The sequence below is a fragment of the Lissotriton vulgaris genome, chromosome 10 (genome assembly GCF_964263255.1).
Source record: "Lissotriton vulgaris chromosome 10, aLisVul1.2, whole genome shotgun sequence".
Lineage (NCBI taxonomy): Eukaryota > Metazoa > Chordata > Amphibia > Caudata > Salamandridae > Lissotriton > Lissotriton vulgaris.
In genome coordinates, this window is record NC_141698.1 from 996,803,961 (window position 1) to 996,829,825 (window position 25,865).

The 25,865-nt window shown below is 46.3% G+C and overlaps 1 protein-coding gene across 6 annotated transcripts in view; it reads right to left on the reverse strand.

Annotated features, from left to right (window-relative positions):
* The window catches only part of NHSL2 (NHS like 2), a 1,157,127-nt gene that overhangs the window by 14,975 nt on the left and 1,116,287 nt on the right, over window positions 1–25,865 (reverse strand). For 4 of the 6 annotated variants that reach the window (XM_086941999.1, XM_086942001.1, XM_086942002.1 and 1 more), the window contains 3 exons: window positions 14,269–14,405; window positions 11,516–11,711; window positions 3,437–3,568 (listed from right to left, as the gene is read on the reverse strand). In XM_086941999.1, the coding sequence (XP_086798125.1) occupies window positions 3,437–3,568; window positions 11,516–11,711; window positions 14,269–14,405 (465 nt within the window). The remainder of the gene's footprint in view (window positions 1–3,436; window positions 3,569–11,515; window positions 11,712–14,268; window positions 14,406–25,865) is intronic. The other 2 variants (XM_086942000.1, XM_086942004.1) reach the window with 1 other exon arrangement.

The window sequence follows — 25,865 nt, forward strand, 5'->3', positions numbered from 1 at the left end:
CTTTCCCTCTTGGAGACTGACATTTCGCAGAAGGAATTACTCACTGCGCTCCAGCATCTCAAACTCAACAGAGCCCCTGGACCAGACGGTTTTACCGTTGAATTTTATCTTCACTTTTCAAAATTACTGATTCCAAAACTCCATTCTTTCCTAAACACTTTTACTGCTCTAGGCAACTCCTCAGGGACCTTCTCCGATGCACACATTTGTTTAATACCCAAAGAAGGAAAAGATGCGAAACATTGCAAAAATTACAGACCTATTTCCCTTGTAAACATTGACTATAAAATCTTCACTAAGTCTTTGGCGATAAGGCTGGAACATTTACTTCCTGACCTCTTAGACAAAGAGCAGTCTGGTTTCGTTAAAGGGAGATACATCACCGATAACACCAGACTTTTATTTAACATATTATCGAAGTCCTCGCATCTCCAACATTCCCTTGCAGCGATTGCCCTGGATGCTGAGAAGGCATTTGATAGGGTTGAATGGCCATATCTTTTTCACACTCTCGGATGGTTTGGCCCCAAATTCATTTCCTTAGTCTCACTGCTGTATTCTCACCCATGCGCTGCGGTAGGTGCAAATGGTCAGATCTCTGCCTACTTTGACCTTGGTAAAGATGTTCGTCAAGGTTGCCCCCTTTCACCTTTCCTTTTCAACCTGGCTTTGGAGCCCTTTCTATCCAAGCTTCGCCAGAATCCCGACATACATGGTTTTCAGACCGCAGAGTCTCCCATTAAGCTTGCTGCCTATGCAGATGATATTTTACTCTTCATCTCCAACCCCACAGACTCGATTCCCACTTTCCTGGAGGAAGTGCAGAACTATTCCTCAATCTCTGGCTACAAGCTCAACAATGACAAATGTGAGATCCTACCCCTGATGAAGTTCACTTTTAAACCTGATTTCAATGCTTCCAACTTTACTTGGAGTCCCTCCCATATTAAATACTTAGGTTTGCACATCACCCCCTCCATTTCAGACACCATTTCCCTCGGTTTGACTAAATGCACTCAAAAAATATCTGACCTAACGACTAGATGGCATCCTCTCTATTTGTCCTAGTGGGGTCGTCTCGACACCATTAAGATGATGCTATCCCCCATTATTCTCTACACAATCTCCAATATCCCTGTTTCCATCCCAGCCAAATTTTCAAGAAAATCAATTCGATCTTATCCTCCTTTTTGTGGCATAACAAAAAGCCCAGAATGTCCCTTGCCAGATTAATCCGCCCTACTTTTGAAGGTGGGATTTAATTTCCCGGACTTTCCAGCCTATCAAAAGGCCATTTTGTTACGCCAAGCTTCCTTTTGGTTGCAAGACCCCACTTCCCCTTGTCCTTTCTGTGCTAAGGTTGAGCGCCTTTTCCTCTCCCCATTCTTCTTTGCTGAATATATTTCTTTCTCACGCAAACCCTCCTTGATTCCCACTCCTATTCATAAATTTACTGCCAAGCTCCTCTTATCCTCCAGCCCTCTCCCCCTGCGACCACTGCTGAATTTCTCTCATCCGCCATTTGGCATAATAAGTATCTTTTAATTCATGATAAGCCCTTTTATTGGAAATCCTGGAGGAATAGAGGATTGGTTTGGATTTCACAGTTATTTTTACTTTCTACTTTTCTGCCCTTCCACACTCTTTGTTCCTCCTTTGGTTTGCCCTCGTCCTTTGCTCCCAAATATCTTCTACTTAAAACAGCGGTCATGGAAGTCTACACTCGACTCCTACAAGCACAACCTCCCCCCACTTCTCCTACTCCTGCTCTCCGACTTCACTCTCTCCTACATGCTACTCCTAAGGCCTCTGTTATTTACAAGTACCTTCATGCCAACACATCTATTAGGCCTAAGTCTAGGGTGGAAGAGCAGTGGGAACAGGACTTTGCCACATCATGGCCTGTATCCTTATGGACAAGATCTGGACAAAGGTTCGTAAAACGTCCAGAGCGGCGTCCTTGACGCAATCCTTGTTTTTCATCTACAACAGGCTGCTACACACTCCTTTTACCCTTAACAAGCGGTTCTCTACTGTTTCACACGCGTGTTGGTCTTGCACCTTACCTCACGCTACCTTATTTCATATGCTATTTCTCTGTAAGCATGTACATGATTTTTGGTTGCAGGTCTGAGCTCAAATTAATGTAATTTTCCATACCTATATTCCCCTGTCTCACACCCATCTCTTTTTAGGGAGTCTTTCACCTTGTTGGGAATGGACTGACCTACATGTTTGTATTGTTGACTTACTGTTGGCTGTTGGGTTCCAACAGATTACCATCAATTGGAAGGCTGCTTCTAACATTTCTTTTAAAGCATAGTGGTACAATGTTTGTCATAATCACAGGCTTGACACTGCTTTTGTTTTTCCTGCCCAAATGGCAGCAAAACGTGCAGACGTATGGCATCCTGTTACGATGTATTTGGATAATTGTACGACTCTTTCATTTGGCCCGCGACCTGCCCAGCAGGAGGTTTCCACGCCCCCCTGATACCCTTTGCATTTCCTCTCTCTTTCTGCATTATTACCTGATATGTGTTCATTTGCACCTGCTTTTGATATGTAACTATTGCAACCCTTATATTCAGTTTTATTGCCCATGAAGAGTTTTTGTTACTTAATCCCTCGTAAAGTATATCCTGACTATTCTTTCTTTCTTTCCCCTTCCCTTTCCCTTATTTCCCACAATTCTTTTCATGTATTATGTATTGATGCCTTATTTTATGACTAATAAAATTCTTTTTGAACTAAAAAAAAAATCCAATAAATGCTTCATTGCCTCTCGACCTACAAACAACACAGCTCAAACAGCCAGAGATGTTTGATTGGTCAGGAAAACCACAAATACTTGTCTAAACAAGAATGCATAGACCTCATTATTACTAAGGATCCCAGTTGTCCTTTTTTTTACAGATTTTTACAGATAAATACAGTCAGAAAACAACGTGTTTCCTGTCTGTCTGTATTTATTTTTAAATACAGAAAATTGTGCTTCTTGTGAATGAATCTTCAAGCTGTTCTTTATGTATTCCATGTCAACAGCTGAATACATGAACAGCATTGGGAGGTAAAAATTGTGATGAGATGTCCTTAAATACAGGCATAGCTTAACACATATTTGTATATAATGCTAATATTTACCTGAAGGTGTAGTGTTTTGTTATTTCTGGCTACCTAATTTGCTAAAACACAACAGGCATCAAAGTATGAGTGCAAATGTATCTGTTAAATAAATGTGGAAATATAAAATTTTTCGATGCCCATTTTTTTTGAAACACAAAATAAATATGGATAAATACCAATAAGATGGTTAAAAAATAAATATGGATAAATACAGATGGAAATGTTAATGCATCCATCTTTCACAAGCCACAACAGTGATCAGAGCTTCTCTTACAAGTTGAAGGGTACATAGTATAAGCAATGTTGTCACCTTGGTCCTGCTGGGATAGTGTTGGGATTCCAATTATGGTTCTCCTCCGCCTCAGGGTTGACTTGGGATTCACAGCTGTCTCTGTGTTAAACAAGGAGTGGCGCGAGCTCGCATGCTTATCAAACAGCTCCCCTGTAGCCGAAACAAACATGTGCATCACAGTTTCAAGTGTCGGGTTACCATGATTCCATGTTTAGTCACTGGGTTCATTAAACAAAGGGTTCATGACCAAAATACACCATTCATTCAATTCTGCAGTAATTTGGGAATTTGATCAAGAGCGTTAAAACTACAACATATCTTCAAAATGGCCGTCCTACATTTCAAGAAATACAATGTTGCCTGTAGCAAGAATATTGTTTTCTGAAATTTGCTAAATGAACTCCCCTGTTAAATGCACATTCCCAAAAATTACTGGCAATATTCAGAGAGTCAGCACATATCTCTCCAGTTGCATGATTCCTTATTTTTTTCTTTCCTTGCACATCTATGACTAATTCCCACAAAAGGCAAGAAAGTAATTTGTTGCTGACAAGGACAAATTCATATTGATGCACTTGACAATCAAATTGAAGGGATCTTCCTCCAACCTCAGATAACACATACCTTAAAAGTTGTCTTATGTATTGTTTGTCAGATGGGATATACTCTGTCACAAATGTGACTGATATCCTGTTCGCGGTATTACAAGTGCCATAAGGATTACTGTGCTTGTATTATGGTAGACGGTACATCTGCCACGTAGTATTCCATCTCCCAAACTGTAACTATGGCCCTTTGCTTTTCTGGACATAGTGTCTCAGCTCTTAAAAAAGGTGAGATCAAGGTACAATGCTGCATTTAGGACATAAATGCTTTGACCATAATATATATCTCATTAGAAGACTAGTCTATACCAGGAACCAAGACATTTCGCCTGAGAATTTGTTCCTGGTGCGGCAGATGTGAGAAGTCAAGATCTGGTCTTCTCAAGAATATCTGGAGCATCACCAGACGAATATGAGGGCAACTAGATCACTGTTAGTGGTGGCTCTCAGGGCTGAGGCTTAAGATAAGTCTGGCTTAACACCATCACTGATGCAGCAATTCCCCATCTGTGCTGATATTTGCTGAATCCCCTTTTACATGACGAGCTCAGCTCATCATGAGCACACGAGAGGTGCTAGATGAGCTGTGCTCGTCATGAGCATCGAAGGGGTTAAACATCACCTGCTCTTCTCTGAAAGTAGAACAAGTCACATGTTTCTCATTAAACACTGCAGACTCAGTATTTTGAAGTCAGCAAATTGGACACTGGCCAACTTCAGGCTTTGCTTCATCATCTGACAAACCAATAGACAGGCTTGTCTTGGGCCTGTGCTGATGTAGGGGATTTGGAAACCTTTTTCACATCTTGATACATTAAGGTCTGTGATTTCTCATGCCAGTCTGGCAAACTACCTATGTACAATTGAGCACAGAGTGAAAAATCGAGTGTTGATGCAATGAAAGATGCAGGAGAGATGAAATAAGGATTGATGGACCCCACACAGATGTGAAATGTTTATCTAGAGGCGTTTGTGAAACAGAGATGAGGGATGTAAACCATGCTCGATGGTTGACATATGGCTTGCGGGTAAATATCGACACAAGCATGAGCGCAGAGATCTCAGGGCTTTGAAAGCGACCGGACAACTGGAGATGAGCATAAAAAGTGAAAGATCAGCATCCAAAATATTTCTTCCAAACTAGGAGGCAGCAGGCATGACTTAATGGCTTGATGACTGAGCAAGCAATGTAGAAATATAGGGGCTGATTCACAAAATCATTTATGAATACCAAAAGGAGTACGCATTTGCTTACAATTACTAGCTGCTGTAAATCGTCCCAGAAACAGTCAACTCCCTATGAGCAAACATGCGGTGAAGGCCTTTCTATTTATACTATTGTATGTGAATATTCCCATTTTATTGTCATTTTAGATTTTTTAGGGGTATTCACAAGAGCATGTAAGAGTATGTAAAAAAACTGCTGCTAGAGTAATAATTTACGTGATCCAAAATGCCTCTGTTAATAGGCACCGTAAAGTAAAAGGCTTGAAGTCTTTACTTTCTTCTATATTTTAACCCCTCCCATGCTCGTGACGGAACCGTTCCGCCACGAGCCTCGTGTGGGCTTTGCTGGTGACGGAACGGTTCCGTCATGGCCCGCTCGCCGCACATGCGCGGTGCGAATTCCGCACCTGCGCTGACGTTCTGAAGAGCGGGTGGGGCTGTGACGGAACCTATCCATCACAAGCTCGTCTCACCCGCGGGCCGTGACGGAGCGGTTCCGTCACGAGCACGGAACCGCCGCCCGGCCCCGCCTCCCCATTAGCGCTGCGGCGTAATAGCCGCCGCAGCGAAGGGGTTAAAGAGCACCTTGTACCTTGATGATCATGTCTACCTCTAAAAAGTGATAAAAAAATTCCCACTTCCACAGTGGCCCAAATGTTGAAATGCACCATTCTCATTTTTCCCCGCACATCTAAAAAAGCCCATAGTAGAAGTCTCATTTGTACAATTTGTGTGAATTTACACTTAAGTTTTGATCTGGGATCCCCTGCGGTGTCAAGTGCAGCTGCGTAACCGGGCCACTTGACAACGAATGGTTGGAAAGTCAGAATTGCGTACACCAGGTGAGATGTGCGCATCAATTGCAGTTTCTAAATGTAAACAATGTTGCCACTGTTTGTGGAAAGAAGACTGGACTGGTTATAATAAAGGCTGGCTCTTACAGGGTTCTTTTTTTTCAGTCACCCTTTTCTGCCTGGAAAACATTTTTTTCTCAGATGTCATCACATTTTTACATGCTATTACTCATTATTACAGCAGCTTTTCAATTATCTGCTGCATCTGTTTCTTCAGGTTCAGGTTACTTTTTGGATGCCTTATTGTCAAGCACTTCTCTAGCATCTTTTCTTATAGCCGCTCTCATTTGTTGTTGTCTGCAGATGCCTTATTTTTAGTACAAGGTCAGTATGAGCTTGCTAAGCAGATTGGTAGAACGTGTGCTGCTTCACAGTTGTGATAGAGGTGTGACATACTGTGAGAAGGTATGTGCGTATGTGGCGTTTGTGCAGCAGAGACCTAGCGAAACGGCAGCAGAGTGCTCCACAGGGTCAAGGCAAGGAATACAGTTGATGAGGGATTCCAGGTGTAACAGGACTGAGACAGCAAAAGTGTCTAGATGTGTGTATTTATGTAGTATTTGTGTAGTGTGGAATTATCTGTGGACCACCGCAAAGGCAAAGATGCAGTCAACGATTGAAGGGCCAGGTGAGTTTTATGAGAAAAAGTGGATGTAGTCTTCTTTAAAGCAGTCAATTTTCAGCCTATTTAGGAAATTGTAGTAGGGTTGGGGCGGTCCCTATGGATATAGGGATGATGTTCCAGATCCTGGGTACACAAATTGGGAATGCCTCATTTTTGGATTTTTGTTTGTCTCTAGCCTCATGGGATCCAGGTTGCGGGTGCACTGACCGCAGACCGCCACCACAGGTGGTCAACCAGAAAGTCTCTTGGACAATGATATTTTGGACTCATGATATTTTATACTCGATATTCTGACAAATAATCAAAGGTGAAATGAGGGACAATGCTTGTCTGAAAAACAGAGCTGAAGAATTACAATTTAGGGAAGATTCTAAGCAAGGGAATATTATCTGTAGGATTTGAGGGGAGAGGTAGAGTTGTATATTAAGAAGCAATTTAAGAATGTTTATCAGTAGAAGAAACGGAGTAGAATTTCCATAGGCCTTGAACATTTGAAAGACGTATGCCCTGACAACTAAAAGCTGAGGTGGATGAATGTTCGCCAGTTGTTCATCCATTGTTGTTGTCAATGATACCAGCAAATGTTGGCAAAGAGCTCTGGCTTGCAGAATTTAAAATATAATAATCTGACGAATGACTTGTGTCTCACCTGCCTAATTAGAAAAGATAAGGCCAACCAAACGACTTACAACGGGAAGAGTTAACAAGTCAACATCTAAAAAGGCAATAAAATTGAGACCTGGAGAACTGCGCGAGAGTCTTATTGTATGTTAAGTACATGAGGTCTTTCAACACCCAATGTTTTTTATCTGGAAATGGATGGGAAGCAATCCACTAAAGCTGAACACAGAAATAAATGAGTTTTTAGTGATTAATCTGAGAACAGATCTCTGGCTGGCCATTTATGATAAGCACACGAAACAGGCCCCCTTCTGAGTCCACATCCTGTAGAAAAGAGCCTCATAGTGAAATTGGTGAAATCTTTCTTTGGTTTCGCAGTTTCCTCTGTATTTTCTTCTTAATTTCTGCATTATAGAATTCTGTGTGAATTACTTCCATATCTAAGAGGGAGCGAACAATAGTGGTGGTTGCTGCAACGATTGATTCCAGACTAAATGATACAACTCCCTGTACCTCATCCTCCCCATTCCCCTTTTGAAGAGGCTCCAAATGGTTCAAAAAGCAGTAGCGAGGTTGCAACTTAACTAGATTTACCTAGGCACAACCTCTACTCATCACACACAGAATCCAGTTTAGGTCTCTCTGTATGACTTTTCAAGCAGTTCATTGCAAGGCCCCTAGGTTTATATATTTTTCCTGACCAGGAATGTTCCTGGTCGCACTCTACGCTCTTCCTCGGACAACCTGTTGATGGTTCACAAAGACTGTAAACCAAGAGGTGGTGTCACAGGTTCTTCATCTGTGCCTGAGGCTTTGGTGTCACCTTCTGTGTGCAGAGTCAAATCTGTCACAGTTTAGATATGCCTTCAAAACCTGGCTTGTCCGTCAAGTATTTTCTACCTAAAAGGATTCTATCAGAATCCTCTAGACCCTCCAGTTAGCACCAATATCTCGACCAGTGAACTTGTGTGCTGTAACATAACATGTATGTATGTATGTATGTATGTATGTGATATCTGTGTAGCATAAATGTAGCTAAAAAGTCAACAGAGAACTGTATAGGATAAGGGCAGTCAAATAATTGGAGGGGAAGCTCATTGCTGAGGGAAGTGGGTGGCTCTAAATGAGAAAGATCAATCTCACTCTACAACTGCTCCCTTATTCCCGGTATGATTGAGGGCCGAGTTGAGTGGGTATAGGGAAAATCGAAGCAAATAAGGCAGGTGTGAGAATTTTGAAGTGGTACTCAGACTAATGGCTTAATCTGCTTAGGCCACCTCCATTATTGCCAAGAAATGGAGGTAAATACTTAAAAAACAATTAAGGGTAAACCACCATATCTAGAGTTGGAAATCTGCCACAACATTGAGGGAGTAACCTCTGATAATCTCTACCACGGCATGAAAGTGAAAATGAGAAGGAATACTACAAATTCCGGCCCTGTTATCCAGGGCATCACCACAGCATGGCCAGGGATGGTCAAGGTGGGGACTGCCAGTGTCATCTTCCATAGAGGTGCATTCACAGGGCTTTCATACATGGAAATATGGCAAGCCACATTTGGACATTGATGGAAAGTCTGCAGGTGGGTAACCCATGGGTTCTAAATTTTCGGGTGAAATCTGCCATTTGAGCTGCTCATTTTCTGGTAGATTTATTTTCTCCACTCTGCAACAACTATATGCCAAAATATTCCTGGGTTACAATGCTAGGATTACTGTCTCTCATCTATGCAGCGAGGCAGCTGTTGATCCAACAATCAATACTGAGGCACCTCAGGCCGACTGTACAATTAAACCTATTTTTATTTTTGTATGTGAGTTATTTCAAATCATTTATTTTTTGTTGTCCTGTTATTGGGTGAGCATCCTTTCCATAGACACCCTCCATTTGTATTCTTTGTTCAGTGCACATCTGGACCGGTGGAAGACTCGGAAGAAGGACTGCTGTGGTGCTCTGCTGCAAGAAGGACTGATACCCTGCCACCCTGCTGCCTGAGTGAGAAGCACTGGACCTGCATCTTGAACCCAGTACCACCGGAGGGACTCCAAGGGGAAGTTGACTAGCATCCTCTTCAGACCCTCAGAGACACCAAAACCTCCAAACACTCTGAAACCTGCACCCATGTGGTGCCATCTCAGTCCTAAATTCTTGGAAATAGGTCTGAAGGTGCTCTACCCGCTCAACTGTGGTACAAGCTTAATCGATGCAGTGCAATGCATCACCTCGCCGCTCTGCATTGGAACTGCCTCTGCACAATGCATTCCCCTGCAGGACCTTGCAGCTACTCTGAACTGGCTCTTTGCGAAGCGTCGTCGACTCAGGACCCCACAATCGCAACACCCCGCAGCTCCTTGCTACTGCTACTCTATGATGCATTTTAAATGCAGAACCTCACATTACAGCCCCACAGCTTCTTGCAACCGCCACTGTGTGATGCATCCTCGACGCGGGACCTAGCAATGCTCCTCAACCAGGATTTAAGATACTTTTTTCATTAGGCCTAACTTAGTCCCAGTATCTGGACCTCTCTCCAGCGCAGTCAGACGGAACTTGTGACTTTGTCTCAGTCTGGCGCGACCAGATAACCACAGCTGGAGTGTTGTATTTTTAAGCATTATTTCTACTTAAATCTTTAAAATTGCATATATCTGGTTCTAGTGATTGGATTTTTGTCATTTTGGTGTCATAGAATGTAATGCATTTTAATCTATTTTTCTAAATTGATGTGGGATGTGTCTGTGTGTTGTGTTTTCCCTTTATTACTGTTTTTGTGCAGCAGAGGCACTTTATACATTGCCGTCTAGTTGAGCCTGATTGCTTTAGCTGCAAGCTTCCAGAGGGTTATGCATAGTTTAATTTGGGGTTGCTTGGGTTACACCCAGACAAAAATTGTGGTAACTGCTTGAGAAGGGTTTCACCCTCCCCCCTCACACAGTAATACAACTTCCTACAGTACCCATTGACAAAAAGTAACACTAATCCTAGACAAAATCTCTATTTTTTTTATTGTGGGTCGAAATAGATCCAATAATCCTTCACATTATGCCGTTTTAAAGCTGTTGCAGAGGCTTACAAAAAGCCGGTTTGTCAATTTTTTTATATAGTATTAGAGTTACTGAAAGTCATGTATTTTTAGGGATGGGAAATCTAGCCTGAATTATGTGACCTGTAGTGGGAAACACATGTTAAGAGTTATATTTGAAAAATTAAAAAAATATGGTCAATGCGATTTTAGAGAAACGGTATCAAAAGAGTGGGGCATTTACTACAGAAGTCTTCACTACGCACAACATGTGGCCGTCATTAAATTGGTGCATCTAAATTAAATATCCAAGCGCCACTGCAGAAGAAGCATTTTGTGAGTAGGTAGCAAATAGGGTTAAATAAACCAAAAAATGGCATATTGAGGTGTCATGAGATCCATAGACCCAACAAGAATGAATGGAATGAGCATGATTGATAGAGTCACAAAGATGGATGGAACCCAAGCTAACATCTGAGAGATGCTGATGAGGACAAGAGGAACCCCAGAAACATGAGCATGAACCAAGATGACAACATGTGCTAGAGGGTGACATTAGAAAATGCTAGACATAAGGCACGCATGAGATAGTCCAAACAGCATGAAAATGAGGTGGTAGACCAAAGGCATGCTAGTGAACTACAGGCCTGGTTTAGAGCTTTGCCGACGGGTACTCTGTCACAAACCTGATTGATATCCCGACCACATTATTACATGTGAATTATATTTCAATCCACTTCTGATACAGCAGCAGGGATGGTCCATCACGTTTGTGATGGAGTACCCATCCACCAAACTCTAAATAAGGCTCAATATTTTTTAACAATTAAAGACCTATAGGATATAACATTTGATACATTGGGATTGATCCTTTCTTCTACAGAATCATTTTAAAATCTAAATCACTGTAGGAACTCCACAGTTCCAATCTAGACAGAGACGTCCATGGTTCAGATCAAGATTTGTATTCATATCACTATATACTACAACAAACCACGAATGAAAAGTCAGTACCAAAGCTGGGCGTGGTCATGATAGGCATAACTCCATTTTATATTTTTGGATGGAGGTGATGGATCCCTTTGACCTAGTTTCTCCTGGTAAATGGAATCTCATCCACAAGAAATGTAAGGACCTTACCTGAGACATTGATGGGCACTACATTGGTTTGAATGGAGTTTGATTGGTGCCACTTCCTCTCCTCCAGCGTGGGCAGCGGGAACGCTTTGCTCCAGGTGACCTGCTTGTCTGGCGTGGCTGGCAGACTGAAGCAGGATTCCCGCGGTCTCACCCCCACTGTGGTCGTCTCGTCTTCACTCACTCTCCTGGTGTCAGGCTGTCGGCACAGGTGAAATACAAAACACATGAACAGGTACCTAAAACCTAGTTTCTGGATGATTAAACACAATAGAATTATGGACCCTATTTTTCTTCAATCATTTTAATTGTATTAATCCATTGTCCATCAAAAACAGCAATAGGCTGTGGCCATATGGCTATGTACATTACACACTATATGTAAATACATGTATTTGAGTCTAAGGGCCTGATTTAGATCTCAGGGGACGGGTGAGTCCATCACAACAGTGAAGGAGGTCCTGGCCGCTGAAATCCCATAGAATATAATGGAATTTATATTTTGGCAGGCGAGATATCCCTCAACGCTGTGAGGGTGTAACCCGTGCGACAAGATATAAATCAGGCCCTAAAACATCAAAATGAATAAACCAGAATGGACCACAGTGCACGAAAGAGTAATGTGTCATCGGTAGTGCACCGGCGATTAAAGAGATTGGGTAGGGTGTAGGCTATAAAGAGCATTCTTGATACGTCCCTTGTGACTAGATGTGCCTCTTAAACCTGAGTTCTGGCAACTTCACTTGGTGAAGTTAGCAGTTGCAATGGGCATGGTGACTGGGGTCAAAAGAAAGGTGGCAGGAAAATAAGCTGAGTGCTTTTGGTTTGCATGACTCAGTGAGCAGAGCAGAGTGATAGATTAGCACTTGGAGAGCTTATTCCCACTCAACAGAATGCTTTCCCGGAGGTGGGAGCTGGTTCACCCTGTAATGCCGTCGGGCCTGCAAGAACCAACAAGGGCCGTCCCGATTTTGGTGGGACATTGGCGTTCAGGAATCTGGGTAAATGCGTGTCTCCGCAGCCCTTCGGATGGGGATTGACCTGGATCATGGTCTACTTTTGCAGCGTAGGACAACTTTAGATGAGAGCAGGAACTTAGCGTTGTGTATGGACCACCATGGCAACTTGCAATGCAATTAGCAGTAGGGCACAAAGGAGTAGCCCCCACTTAACATAGTTAGCTGAGAGATCAACCCACAGGGACATACTTCTACTGTTTGTCGTTCCCTAACGCCCTCAAGCAAGGATTATAGCATCCAAAAAGATGCATCCCTGAAATGGAGTTAGGATGTGATCCCAGATGACTGCCGGGCACTGCGGCATCCCATGGACTGGGCTCAATATCCCTAGAAAGATAATACCTTTACCCAGGGGAGGAGGGCACTTCTAGAGTTTACTAGGTCACTGGTCCTTTACCTTATGCAGGATCATCACTCCTTATATTGAGGCCCATTCGCCTGTTTGTTACCAGATGAGCATGAATGAATAGCCGGAGCATGTGTAGTCTAAATATGTTAAATTTGTTATGTTACACTGCTTTAAATATCACTGATCATCAATTGCTTGTCTTCTTAGCGCCAACACTTGAGTCCTCTATTTGTGGGTTTACCTGCAGAGGGTCATCAAATGGAAGGGTTTAGGTAGACTCACTAATTAAAGAACTAAATCTCCCCGTTTTGTAGGCAGCAAGGAAACTGGCAGAGAGGGGTGCATGGGTGTAAACGGCAGCAAGAGGTTTGCCTTAGCAAGGCCCAAGGAGGTAGGTCTAGAGGTCAAGCTTGCCCACTCAAGATGTCCTGTCTGAAAAATACAGCAGGCAACTTCATAAAGGAAAAGATGCTACTGGGTGCAGATAGACTACTCATAACAACACACCCTCACCCTCAGTACCTTTTTATAGGCAACCATCTGTTCATTCCACAATTGATGATGCATTGGTCGACGGACGTCACGGTTGGACCACTAACCCACCAGAGCAGCAGAAGAGACACATTCACTCCACTAGACGAAGATGCATCACTGCATGTCGTCTTTCCGCTCTTGTGGGAGGGTTTCCTCCAAGGCCACATCCGCTGGTGCAATGAGATACACCTTAGTGATTAATAGAAAGCCTCTCTGGTGGCTGACCTTTGGTCACCCTCTCCTTTAATGCCTCTAGCCCACCCTATCTCCTCGCCCTTATGGTTCCTCCTACCACAGGGTCTTTACACTCTTATGCCTTCACATCCATGCCCTGTTTGTGCCCCTTCCTGGCTATTATCTGGGCAGAATTAGGATCCTCGAAAGTCACTCACAAATTGGGGGGTTCATTTCCAGAACTCACATTTAAAACATCTCTGTCACGGGCAGAGCTTTCCCTCCCACCTCAGGCACATTTTCAGAATATTCTGTGCAGAGTGCCAGGGGTCGCTCCCTAAATTGGGCAGCTGGTCTCACAACATTTGTTAAGGTGGCTTGGATGCCCAATGGTACACCAGAGGAGAGTGGGAGCGGCATCTCTGCCCTTGAAACACTGCCCTGCCCAGAACCCGCATGCCACTGAGCCATGGAGTACAATAGACAGGGATGATGCTGCTGCTGATGGTAGAGAGAAGTCCCATGACTGCCCTCTAAGAAAATACATGCTGAGACAATAAATACATGACAATTTACTTTTATAATGCGATTCCCTACGGCCCCTGGCCCTTGGCCTTGCTTACTTTAAGCCCCTCAGTTATCTTGTCCTCCTTATATTCTGCCCGGGTACATCAACTTACCAGATAGACGAACTCTAGGCGCTTGGCTGACTGCTTGGGGGTGGTGTCGGGAGTGAGCTCTGGAGCTGGAGATTGATCCGAATAGCGGAATGTCTGGCTGGTCAGCGGGGTGTCCAGGTACCGCTCCTCGTATTCATCTAAAACAATTAAATGTAAAGAGTTAAAAAACAATCCTTAAAACCTAAAGGCTCTACGTACACATAATCCACCCACAATTTCACCCTGTACCACTTTGAACATTATTGAAAACAGCTTTCACTTTGGAAGTCTACTGAGATGGTGCAAATCTCTGAAGATATAAGGTAGTTGCCTCCGTCTGCTCTCCTGCCCTACATAGGAATCAATTAACAAAACATTTTCTGGTTATAGATATCAACAATTTTAGTGTAGCTAAAGCCCATTGCAAAAGCCAATAAGTCCCAAAGGGTGAGAGCTATTTCCTTGTCCAATGCACTTGTGCACCCCTGGCAAAGGGTGGGAGTGTTTGGGCCACTATCACATCTTAAATACACTTTTTGGGGGGGGCGGAGCTTGCTGGCGTCCATGAAAGACGTGTGAGAGCTGAGCTCCTCGCCTGAGCCCCTTTAATATTCGTCAAAGATATCCTTTTTGGCGCCTCACTGGCCCTAGCAGGGGCAGATTTTGCTTCTACGATCCCTGGAGCTGCTGGGGGCACCTTCCCGGGTCGAAATCGGTGGTGGCATCGATCAACAGGCTGGCGGAGTTTGGCGTGGCGGACCAGGCCGCAATCCGCGGACTATCCTTGGAGGCTGCCCGCCCTACGTAACGCTACGTGCGGCGTGATGTCCCTGTGTGGTCCCGGACTGCCGGACTGCCTTCTATCCTGTGCTTCTTCTGGACTGGTTCGCACCGGTGCTTTCACCATTGATCACTGTCGTACTGCCCCTACGTGTGTGTCTACTGCGACTCATCGGCGGAGGCCTGGGGCACTCCGGAGTGGCCCGAGAACCAGACGGCGGGAAACTGCACCCTACGAACGCCGGTTGGCGGGCAACACCGCTACTCTAGTCTGCTTGGGGACCGGAAAGACACTGGTACCGGGACGTGTTCATTGGAGTGTACTGGCGCTTCTCGGCACCCGGCGGTGTGACCTGCAGTCTGGAGGTTGGGATCGTCCCCCTAATCTAGCCTGTACCACGCGGCCCGCGGCCGCCATTTTTGGCCTCCATTCTTTGCTACGCACCGGACTGCTTCCCGGAGTTCGCCTTCCCGGCGCCCCCCCTGCATTGAGCCGCCTCTTGCTCTTTGCTTAGTCAACACACTGTGAGCACCGCCATGGGAAAGGGCGACAGAAACCAGCCGAAGCTCACGTTCGAACAACGGAGACCAAGGGGCGCGGAGGGGACTCCCCCGGAAACCTCGTCGCAGACGGCTGATAGCTCGCTCTGCGCGGACATTCGAGAAATGCTCGGTACCATGGAGAAAGGTCTGCAGGAGAGTATGTCCGCGATTGGCACAAAAATCGACGCCTTATCACTCAGAATGGACCGGATGTCTGAGAGGGTGGACAAACATGCGGAGAGGTTGGATATGGCGGAGCGTAGGCTGACGGAGGCGGAGGAAGCCCAGACGGAGTGGGATAAGGACCGTAAGCAATTCGGCCGTCTCCTCCAGGTCATACAGGACAAAACGGAGGACCTGGAGGTGCGTTCACGGCGCTCCAACGTCCGCATCACAGGGGTGGCGGAATCCACCAACACTGGAAAGATGGAACTGTTCGTTGAGAAGTTGCTTCACACGTTGCTGGGGGAGGACGTCTTCTCCCCCATGTTTATCGTCGAGAGGGCCCATCGCACCCTGGGTCCCAAGCCGCAGCCCGGCCTCCCACCGAGGCCAATCATTGCCAAACTTTTGAATTACAGGGACCGCGATCTGGCTCTACGGCTGGCGAGGGAGAAAGGGGAATTACAGTTTGAAGGCATGAACATTTCCCTCTATCCTGACTTCACGGCGAGGGTACAAGAGGAACGGAAACGCTTCGCCCCCTATAAGAAACAGATGAGAGATATGGGGCTGGACTATGCCATGTTGTACCCGGCGAGACTCCGGATCAACAAACAGGGACACTCGCACTTTTTCACCGACCCAGCGGACCTAAAAAAGTCGCTTAAGGAATGGGCCAAGGAACAGCGCAACAGCCCGAGGGGTCAACGTACAGATGAGGAGGAGGCTGTGTCTTTGGATGGTCAGAGCTGATCTGCCCCTCGCCACAGAGCCAGGTTTGGCTACGTCATCGTGAATGTTTGTGTTGCATTACAGAACCCGATGTGCCTTTTCTTTGCCTTCTTTTTTTTTTTGAACCACGATTGATGAGCCCAGGGTGGTGCCACTGAGCGGGGCTCTGACTTCTACTGCTGTACTTCTGTTTTTGGGGAGGTGGTCCCTGTAGAACGTTGGGACTGGTTATCCACCACTCTACTTGCTTTCCTGCTGGAGCTTAGGTGGGGTGTCGATAGCAATGGGGGTGGGGCGGGGAGCGACAACTGTATTTGGTCCTTGTTAGAGAATATTATTGTCTAGCTAGAACCTCTGCCCCTGCGCTTTCGGCTTTTTGACTCTCTAGGGGGTCTTGGGTTTGTAGTGGGTTGTTTCGGGTGGGTTCGGGGTGGGTAGTGCCATGCTCTGTCTGACCGGGTTGGGGTTGGTCGGCTGTGGGTGGGTAGTTGTTGGCTATGTTCTTGTGCTGCTGCTGATATGTTGTATGGGGCTCGGGGTCTGTTGGGTGGGGGGTCTGTTTTTGCCGACTACTGCACTGTGTCTGATGCTTCGTCTGCTCTGCCATACTATTTTCTCTAACCTGCTATGTCGACCACTGAGTCTCTAGGCACAGAGAGCGCCCTAGGCTCTCTGCGATTGCTATCATGGAACGTAAGAGGGCTTAACGATTTCCGCAAACTCAGGAAGGTCTTAGCGTACTTGCAGCGCCACCGAATTGACCTTGCTTTGCTGCAGGAAACACATCTGCCGCTTTCCAGTCCTATGTTGCAGATGAGGGGTCTTGGTCCCGCTTGTGTTGCTGCGGGGTTCACCACGCATGCTAGGGGGGTGCTCACCTGGGCTAATCCCAAATCCCAATTGTCGATGACACGGGTGGCGGTGGACCCGGAAGGGAGGTATGTGGTTGCACGTTGTGTTGGGAAGGATCATGATCTCTTGCTGGTGAATGTGTATGGCCCCAACTACGATTCCCCAGATTTCTATTCTTTGCTCGCCGACAGCTGCAGGCAGTTTGCGGGCTCTAGAATGTTGTGGGGGGGGGACTTTAACTTGGTGTTGAACCCAGAACTGGACAGATCTGCGGGCCCCCCTAGATCCCCTGCTGCTTCGGCGTTGCTTCTATTGTCGGAATGTGTGAAACTTGACTTGCTTGATGTGTGGCGTCATAGACACTCGGGGCGAGGTGGGTTCACTCATTACTCGGCCTACCACAACCTCCATACGCGCATAGATTACTGGTTTGTTTCCCGCTCTCTGCTCGATGCGGTGAAGGGGTGTACGGTGCTGCCGCGCACGCTGTCTGATCATTCGCCCTTACTCTTATTGCTGGTGGCTCCTCCTAGGAGGATTCCCCCGTTCACCTGGAGGTTCCCCCCGTATTCTCTACTAGACGAGGTTTTCAGAGGGGAACTGGCCGAAGACATAGAGGCCTATTTCGCAACCAATGTGGGTTCGGTAGACAGCGTTCAAGTGCTTTGGGATGCGTTCAAGGTGTACATCAGAGGGATGACTATGGCAAAGCACTCTGGGGTGCTGAAGGCTATCAGGCGCCGCCTGCAACTGCTTGAAACACAGCTCACTGACCTGGAGCGGCAGGCGGTGGACTCGGGTGACGCCACTGACGCAATCACACTTAAGTCCCTGCTAGAGGAATTTCAGGAGGAGGCGGATAGGGAAATTAAACATATGGGCAAATATGCGACAGCACGGGTTTATGGGGATCGGGAGCGGCCTGGTGCACTCCTGGCTAAACTGATGCGCAACAGCAGGCCCCCATTGGTCATTGAGGAGTTAGTGACAGCTGCTGGGGAGATGGTGGCGGAGGAGCATGATATCCTGGCGGAATTTCACTCCTACTACACGGCACTCTACTCTTCGAGGGATGCACACCTTGAGGAGGAAATCGACGACTATTTAAGCTACATCCAAATGCCCTTCTTAGCCGACTGGCAGAGGGAGTTCCTTATGGCCCCAATCCAGAAGGAGGAGATAACGGAGGCGCTGGAGGGCATGAAGTCTGGTAGCGCTCCTGGAGCGGATGGTCTCACGGTGGCTTTCTACAAGGCCTTTCAGGACAAACTTGTCCCGTACTTGATGCTCTTGTTTGATGACATTTGTCAGCAGGGCAGCATGTCGAAATCCATGAGAGAGGCGCTGCTTATTACCATCCCGAAGCCAGGTAAACCCCCTAATCAATGTGGCTCTTACCGACCGCTGTCGCTGATTAATGTGGACGCGAAACTGTATGCCAAGGTACTTGCGACCCGTTTAGCGTTGATGGTCCCGGACCTTGTTGCCCCAGAGCAGGCTGGGTTTGTCCCCTCACGCAATCTCACTTATAACATCCGCACGGTACTGGGCACGATCCAACATGTCAAGCACGAAAACAAAGCTGTAGCCATCTTCTTAGACATGGAGAAGGCCTTTGATTCTGTTGAGTGGTCGTTCATGCTGAGGGTCCTTCGTAAGTTTGGACTCGGTGAGCCGTTTCTTCAAATATTGGGAGCCCTATATTACAAGCCCACAGCGAGGCTAAAGATAGGGAACCGAGTCACTGATCCTATTGAGATTGGAAGGGGCACGCCTCAGGGTTGCCCCCTCTCTCCATTGCTGTACGCCATGGTGGCGGAACCCCTCGCCTGCGCTATACGAGAGTATCATCGGTTCGAAGGGATAAACTTTCCGACGTACCAGATTGGTATCTCAACATACGCGGATGACACTCTGCTATATGTCCGGGACCCGGAGACTAACCTCTCTGCGGTGCTGCGGGAAGTGGTGAGGTTCGGGGCTCTATCGGGCCTTCGCGTCAACTGGAACAAATCAGTGGCGTTGCCCCTCACACCGGTGACACTCCCTTTTGACTCGGAGTACCCATTGCAATGGACCACGGACTCCATCCGCTACCTGGAGATACGCATACATACTGACCCGGAGATCCTGATTCGCGAGAATTATGGGGTCGCCTACTCCAAACTGGTGGATGATGTCGAAGTGTGGTCCAGACTCCCGCTTTCTCTCATGGGCAGGATAGCACTCATGAAGATGGTAGTGCTCCCCAGGTTTCTTTTTCTATTTACGAATATACCGGCGGTCCTTTCCAAAGCCTTTTTCCGGCAACTTACCCAGACGCTCATCCGCCTGGCGTGGGGGGGGGGAAGCAGCCGCAGGTGCAGTGGCAAATGCTCACCCTTCCGTATGAACAGGGGGGCCTTGGGGCTCCAGACCTGGAGCGGTACTATAGGATCACTCAGGGAGCACATCTTCACACATGGATTCATGGGGATCCTGGTATCCCTCATGTAAAACTGGAACGGCTCTTTGCAGACCCCATCCCGCTCCCGGCAACAGTATGCTATCCGCCTGATCGGAGGGTCGGCAATCTGGACTCTATAGCTGCCACGAATCATGCTTGGCATGCACTGGTTGGCTCCCGAGAGAGTGTGCTGCTGTATTCACCTTTGCTCCGCGTGGAATGGGCAGCCTGGTTGGCCCCACTGACGGAGAAAGGCGTCCTGAAAGCGCTACGTGACTTGGGTATTGTTACCATGGGAGATCTCTTCTCAAATGGCACCCTGAAGACGTTGCAGCAGGTCCTTCAATCCTGCCCCGGGGCAACGCTGCTCCATAGCTTTCAATATCATAGGGTTCGTAGAGCGGCCCTCGCCATGTTGGGCCCGGAACTGGCTGAACCGCAGGAAGTGCCGGAGCTCACGTATGTAATCAAGACCCCCTCTTCTCGCAAACTGGTCACAGCTCTCAGGACACTGGGTGATAGACATCGGCAGTGTCCCCCCTCCAAGGCCCGGTTGGCCTGGCAAGCTGACCTCCAATCTCCTATCACAGACGACATGTGGCGTTATTGCGCTACCAACACTAGGAAAATCTCGCTCAACGGTCGGCACCGTCTGGTGCATTTTAAATTCCTACAGCGTGTCTACTACACGCCCGAAAGGCTGCATAGGTATGGGCTGAGGGACTCGGCGGAATGTGAGCGCTGCCACTTTCACACTGCAGACTTTCTCCACATGGCCTGGACTTGTCCCGCCTTTCATAAATACTGGGTGGAGGTCTTTGCGGACCTCAGCACTATTCTTGGTGAGGAGATTTTGCCCAGTCCGGCACTCGCATTGCTGGGTTTTTCCAAACCGCTTCCGGTGGCAGTGAGGCGGCTTGCGGACATGGTATTATTGACGGCAAAGCGCCTGGTAGCACTGTGTTGGATGCGGGGGCCAGTTCCCACTAAGAAGCGTTGGGAGGCAGACTTACTTTACTGTTGCACGTAATCAGAGGTGTATAGTGAACTCCTGCCTCCGAAGAGTCGCACCAAAAACTTCTGGGGGTTGTTTAGGGCGTTTCAGAGTGCGCAAGTGGATGGTGAGTCGGATCCTGAGGGGGAGGAGCTGGATGTGCTGCAGGAGGATGGGGTTGCGACAGCTGTGGATGAGGAGTGTGGTAGTTGAGGGCCTTAGCGGTGTGAGTGAGTGGTGAATCGTGCCTGGTCTTCGAGGTGTGTTGTGTTGAAGGGTTGCTGGGGACGGCTGTCCTAGTTGTCGATAGGCGCTATCCCCCACCCGAGCTTTATTTCGCCCTAGTAGTCATGTGCTTGACACCCATGGCCCTATTGAGGGGTTTGTGGTAGTGGTGACGGGTGGGAGCGGGCGGGTGGACATAGGTTTAGGTAGTCTGGCTAGTTTATTTGGGGTGGGTGGGCTTGTGTTTGTCTGGGGGTTTTGATTCCCTTTATACACCTTTTCTTGGTTCCCCGATGAAGAAACTCCGTCCCTGGGTTTTCACGCAGTTCTTACTGGGTGTATACACTGATCGCACCATCCTGACACGCCAACCTGCGCTTAGAACTGATATTGCTGGCGCTGCTGGGTGTGCTTTCTTTTTATATGTTGCGATCACTCATCGGCTGCTCCCATGGACTGAAACTACTGCACACTTCTTCTACACCTGCAGTTACGCCGCCAGGCCTCCGGGCTGTTGGTCTTTACGGCTGTGTGTTTCACCTTTACCCAGGGATTGGAGAGTGACCTTTTGATGCCGCCGGCCTCCGGGTTGTAGGCGATATCGGCTGTGTATGCAACTTGAAGGTGGAATAAAGTACAAATTTAATTAAAAAAAAAATACACTTTTTGACCATGCCTTGCTTATGTAACTTTAGATGCTCATATATGGTGTGAGACGCCATTTGTTTATTTTTAATTCTGAGTTTGTGTGAGTTTCTAACTTTAACAATGGTCAACTCATTGCATCTCAATTTGAACCACCTATTTCTATACCCTTTACCGGAAGTTAATAGTATCTCTCAGAAAATGATGAAAATCCTTATTCCGTAGAAATTATACCAAAAATGCAAATCTTTCTCCCTGTTGTTGCATTGTGTGATCCCATTAAACTGTGAAGGCCCTCTAAAGTGATTCTAGGAGCGAAGCAGGACAGATAATGCATTTTATGAGTTCCCTGAGTTCAGAATGGTGGTCAAAACGAAATAACATCAATACAGATGATGAAGGCACTGGGGGCAGAGTAAAGGGCTGAAACATGTAGGCACAATGACAAATAAAGGATGAATGATACCTAAGTTCACGTCCTTCATTCAATCAATTCTTTTAACCCTGCCCCCTGTTAATCCATTTGGGTTTACAAAGAGGTACGTTTAACAACATTCTGGATCTTACAATTATCCAGCATTTTTGCATCTGAACTCTCTCACTGTGAGGTTGAGACCACTCTGATAGTACCATCCTATTAGGGAAGGATGGATTAACCAATGATGAAGCATGCCACAGTAGTGGGGTGAGATTCCTTTCAATATCTATGACACTGCTGCAGAAAGGCCCTAGTACATCCTGAATGATTTAAGTGTGGATTCTACTATTGTATCTTTGGTGTGTGATTGATGCTTAGTGTGAAGGGTGTACAATAGTGTAAAGAGACCTCTATCTCTCTCGGCATGATACACTAGCCGCACTGTGAAGTTAGACCTAAAAACTTCCTTCCATCTATTAGCAATTACCATCTTCAGCAAAATTCCTCTAGGACACTTCCTGCAGATTCCCCTATAGGTAGTGCAAAGCAGAAGGAAATGAATTAGATCTTCAACAAGCCCCATTCTACAACTGTACAAAGCAAAATAGCCCCCAGGAGAGGCACGTTCAACTTGAATCTAAACATTGCAGAGCCTATGTCTTGTGGTTGGATCAGAAGTACAGTATACAGCATTATTTTCTAACTTATGCACACTAAAGAAAGACAGGGAGCAATGCCTTGATATAATATCCCACTCTTTGAGTTGTGATTGGTTTTGGTTAATAAGAGTCAGTTCTTTCAATAAAGCCTTGGTTGATAAAGTATAGCCTTGGATACAATGTTCTTCCTACTCCACGAATCCAACTTTTGGAAATGTGAATAAGCTAGGAGTAAGAGCTTGGGTCCTCTCATGCAACCATCTCCTTTATTGTATTTTGCATGTTTGGATTAGTGGTTTCTGGCGACAGCTATTTTTAACCAGGAAGAAAATGTGACTGCTTGAATCCTGATACTCAAAGGGATCAGCCCCAATTTTAACCTTATTGCTGAGGGGGGTATATCACAGCAAACCCACAATAGCTCTCATGAACGTATTCCGTTCAGTTTCTTGAGAAAAAGCTCTAGCCATAAACCACAACTAGGTTACATATGTCTAGGACCCAGGCCCCATATTTAAAATAATGTATAATGATACCACCCAAGCAAGAGGAAACATACTTAATAAGTCAGTCCACCATTTCCCATATTTCCAGAAGACTCATCAAGAAAAAAATAATCCTTGACTAATTTAACCATCAGGCACTCAATATACCATACCTCTCTTATGTCTCTCTTTAGCAAAAATACTAATTTTGGCTTTCAAGAGCATGAGGTTTGACTGACGTCTCCTAAAGTAAGAGCATGCATACTTTAAAAGTCTTTTAAAACCTTTTGGAGTTTGGGAAACAATAGTAGTAATACCTGTATATAGCAGTGTATCAAAGTGCGAGGACCCAGCCTGGGGTCATTGACTTTCCATATCCTACCATGTTAAAGTCCTTTAATATATAAGAGCAGTAGATTTTATATGATGTATGATAAGAATAAGACCATAACTAGGTAACAGCTCTGACGTATCTCCAGGAAGTCTTCAACTATATAGTGGTATCATCCAATGTCAGGAGACATAACAGGACCTATTATTATTCATTAATTGTATCAGGGCCAGCATCCCTTTGCCTTTGTCCCCATTCACTACTTTTCCCACCACTTTGATCTATCAGTGGAATCCGTGGGCCTTGACCGAGATCAGAAAAGTCAAGAAATAGCCCCCTCCGAATCCTTATATATTTTTCAATCATGATATTTAAAAAGAGGAATGGTCGAAGATGCTTTTTTAAACTTTTAGATTTTACAAAAATGATATGTATAAAATACTCACTTATAGGAGGCTTTTTACCCAGCCTTCGTTATCCATTGATCTGTTATTGTGTCATTCACATTTTGTTTTCATTCTCTACATACAGCAAGCAACATGGGGCAATAGGCCAACTTACTTCAGCAATTCACTCACTATGCTGACAATGATGGCATTCTGTCCTTTCACGAGGAGCACATCCCCTCACAAAATAGTGCTCTTGTGTCAAGGACTACTATGGCAATGTGTGCTTTTTAAGACAAAAAATATTTTTGCTTTTAGTCGAATTTTTTTTAAAACATCTTTTTATTAAGCAATAATAAAACTTGACACAATACACAACCGACCAGAGCGCATTGAGTGACTGCCAATGTATACAATGAGAACATAGACCTCCACCAGAGATAACTTGACAGAATATAAAAATGTAAGGAACAGGCTTAGGTGTCCTCTGGTTCCACATTATCAGGATCTACATCAGGTGGTGTACAAATGTCACCCCGCAAGGCATTCCACGCTCCCCATACCTTGCCCCACTTGCGGGGTCGTCCCCTCGACACATACACGGATCTCTCCCGGAACATGCACCAGTCGAGGTCCTCCATCCACTTCCCAACCCGAGGCGCTCGAGCAGCACCCCATGAGTTGTGCAATATTACGTTTGGCTATCGCACAAGTTAGTGTGACCCAAAGTTTGCCATGAATCGAGAGGTCGGAGGGCTCCCAAACATTCAACAAACAGTGACGCGCCTCCAACTCTATCCGCACTCCCCAAACTTCACTCATCTTCAGATGTATCCTGGCCCAGAAATCATGACTCTTTCACACTCCCATAGGATATAAAGGAACGTACCAGGCATTCCACACCCTCTCCAACAATCCCCAGATACGGCCAACCCCATTTTCAACAATCCAGGGCCTGTGGTGTAGGAGTGGTGCAGAATCCGTAGTTGGACCAAACGGAGCCTCATCGGAACAGCCACTACCCTAGGGGATGAGACCGCCTCCCTCCAATCTTCCTCATCCAGGACCAAGCCATCTGCCACCCATTGTTCACTTAGCCGCACCAGGGGATCCCCAGAGTGGTTAATACGTTTCCTATAGGTCCGTGATATTGCCTTGGCGGGCAAATGACCATCCAGCAATCTGTCCTCCAGCGGGGAGGCCACTGGAGGCGTCACACCACTGGGGATCACAGCATGTAGAGCGTGACTGACTTGAAGGTATCTAAACCATTCCGTTTCATGCAGCTGATACTGGGCCTGCAGCTCCTCAAACGTCAACACCCTATCTTTGCCCCACACATCACGCACCTGAGTAATTACAATCAAGTCCCAACGGCCAAACCCTTTCGTTTTCCAAAGAGTGCCCAACTTCTCCGAACTCCACAGAGAAGTAGCAAGCGTTATTCGTCCCTCCCATTTGATGGCCCTGTTGGCCTCATGCCATACCCTCGTCGCTGTCAATGGAGGACCAAGCAAAGGGAAACGACAGCACCTCGCATACAACACTCTGGTATACTCTTCCCCCGGGCACCTGGCCACGATCCATCGCATAGCCCGGGTCAACCGGTGAGCCATAGATGGCATGGTTAATAGGAGCCAGTTGGGACTCCCAATAGTATTTCCTGATATTAGGGAGAACGATGCCTCCATCATACCAGGGCAACATCAATTTTGACAAAGCAATACGCGGTCCCCTTCCCACAACAGGCCGCGCTGCAAAGATTCTATCTCGTTGAAATACGACGGAAGCACCGGGTCAAAGGAATTCTGCAGAGCGTACAAAAAGCGCGGGAGAGCCATCATTTTGAAGAGGACCGCGCGACCCAACATAGAGATCGGCAATCCCTTCCATCTAGCGACATCACCTCGCAATCTGGCCAGCGGGGGAAGTAGATTCAGGCTGAAACGTACCTGGGGTC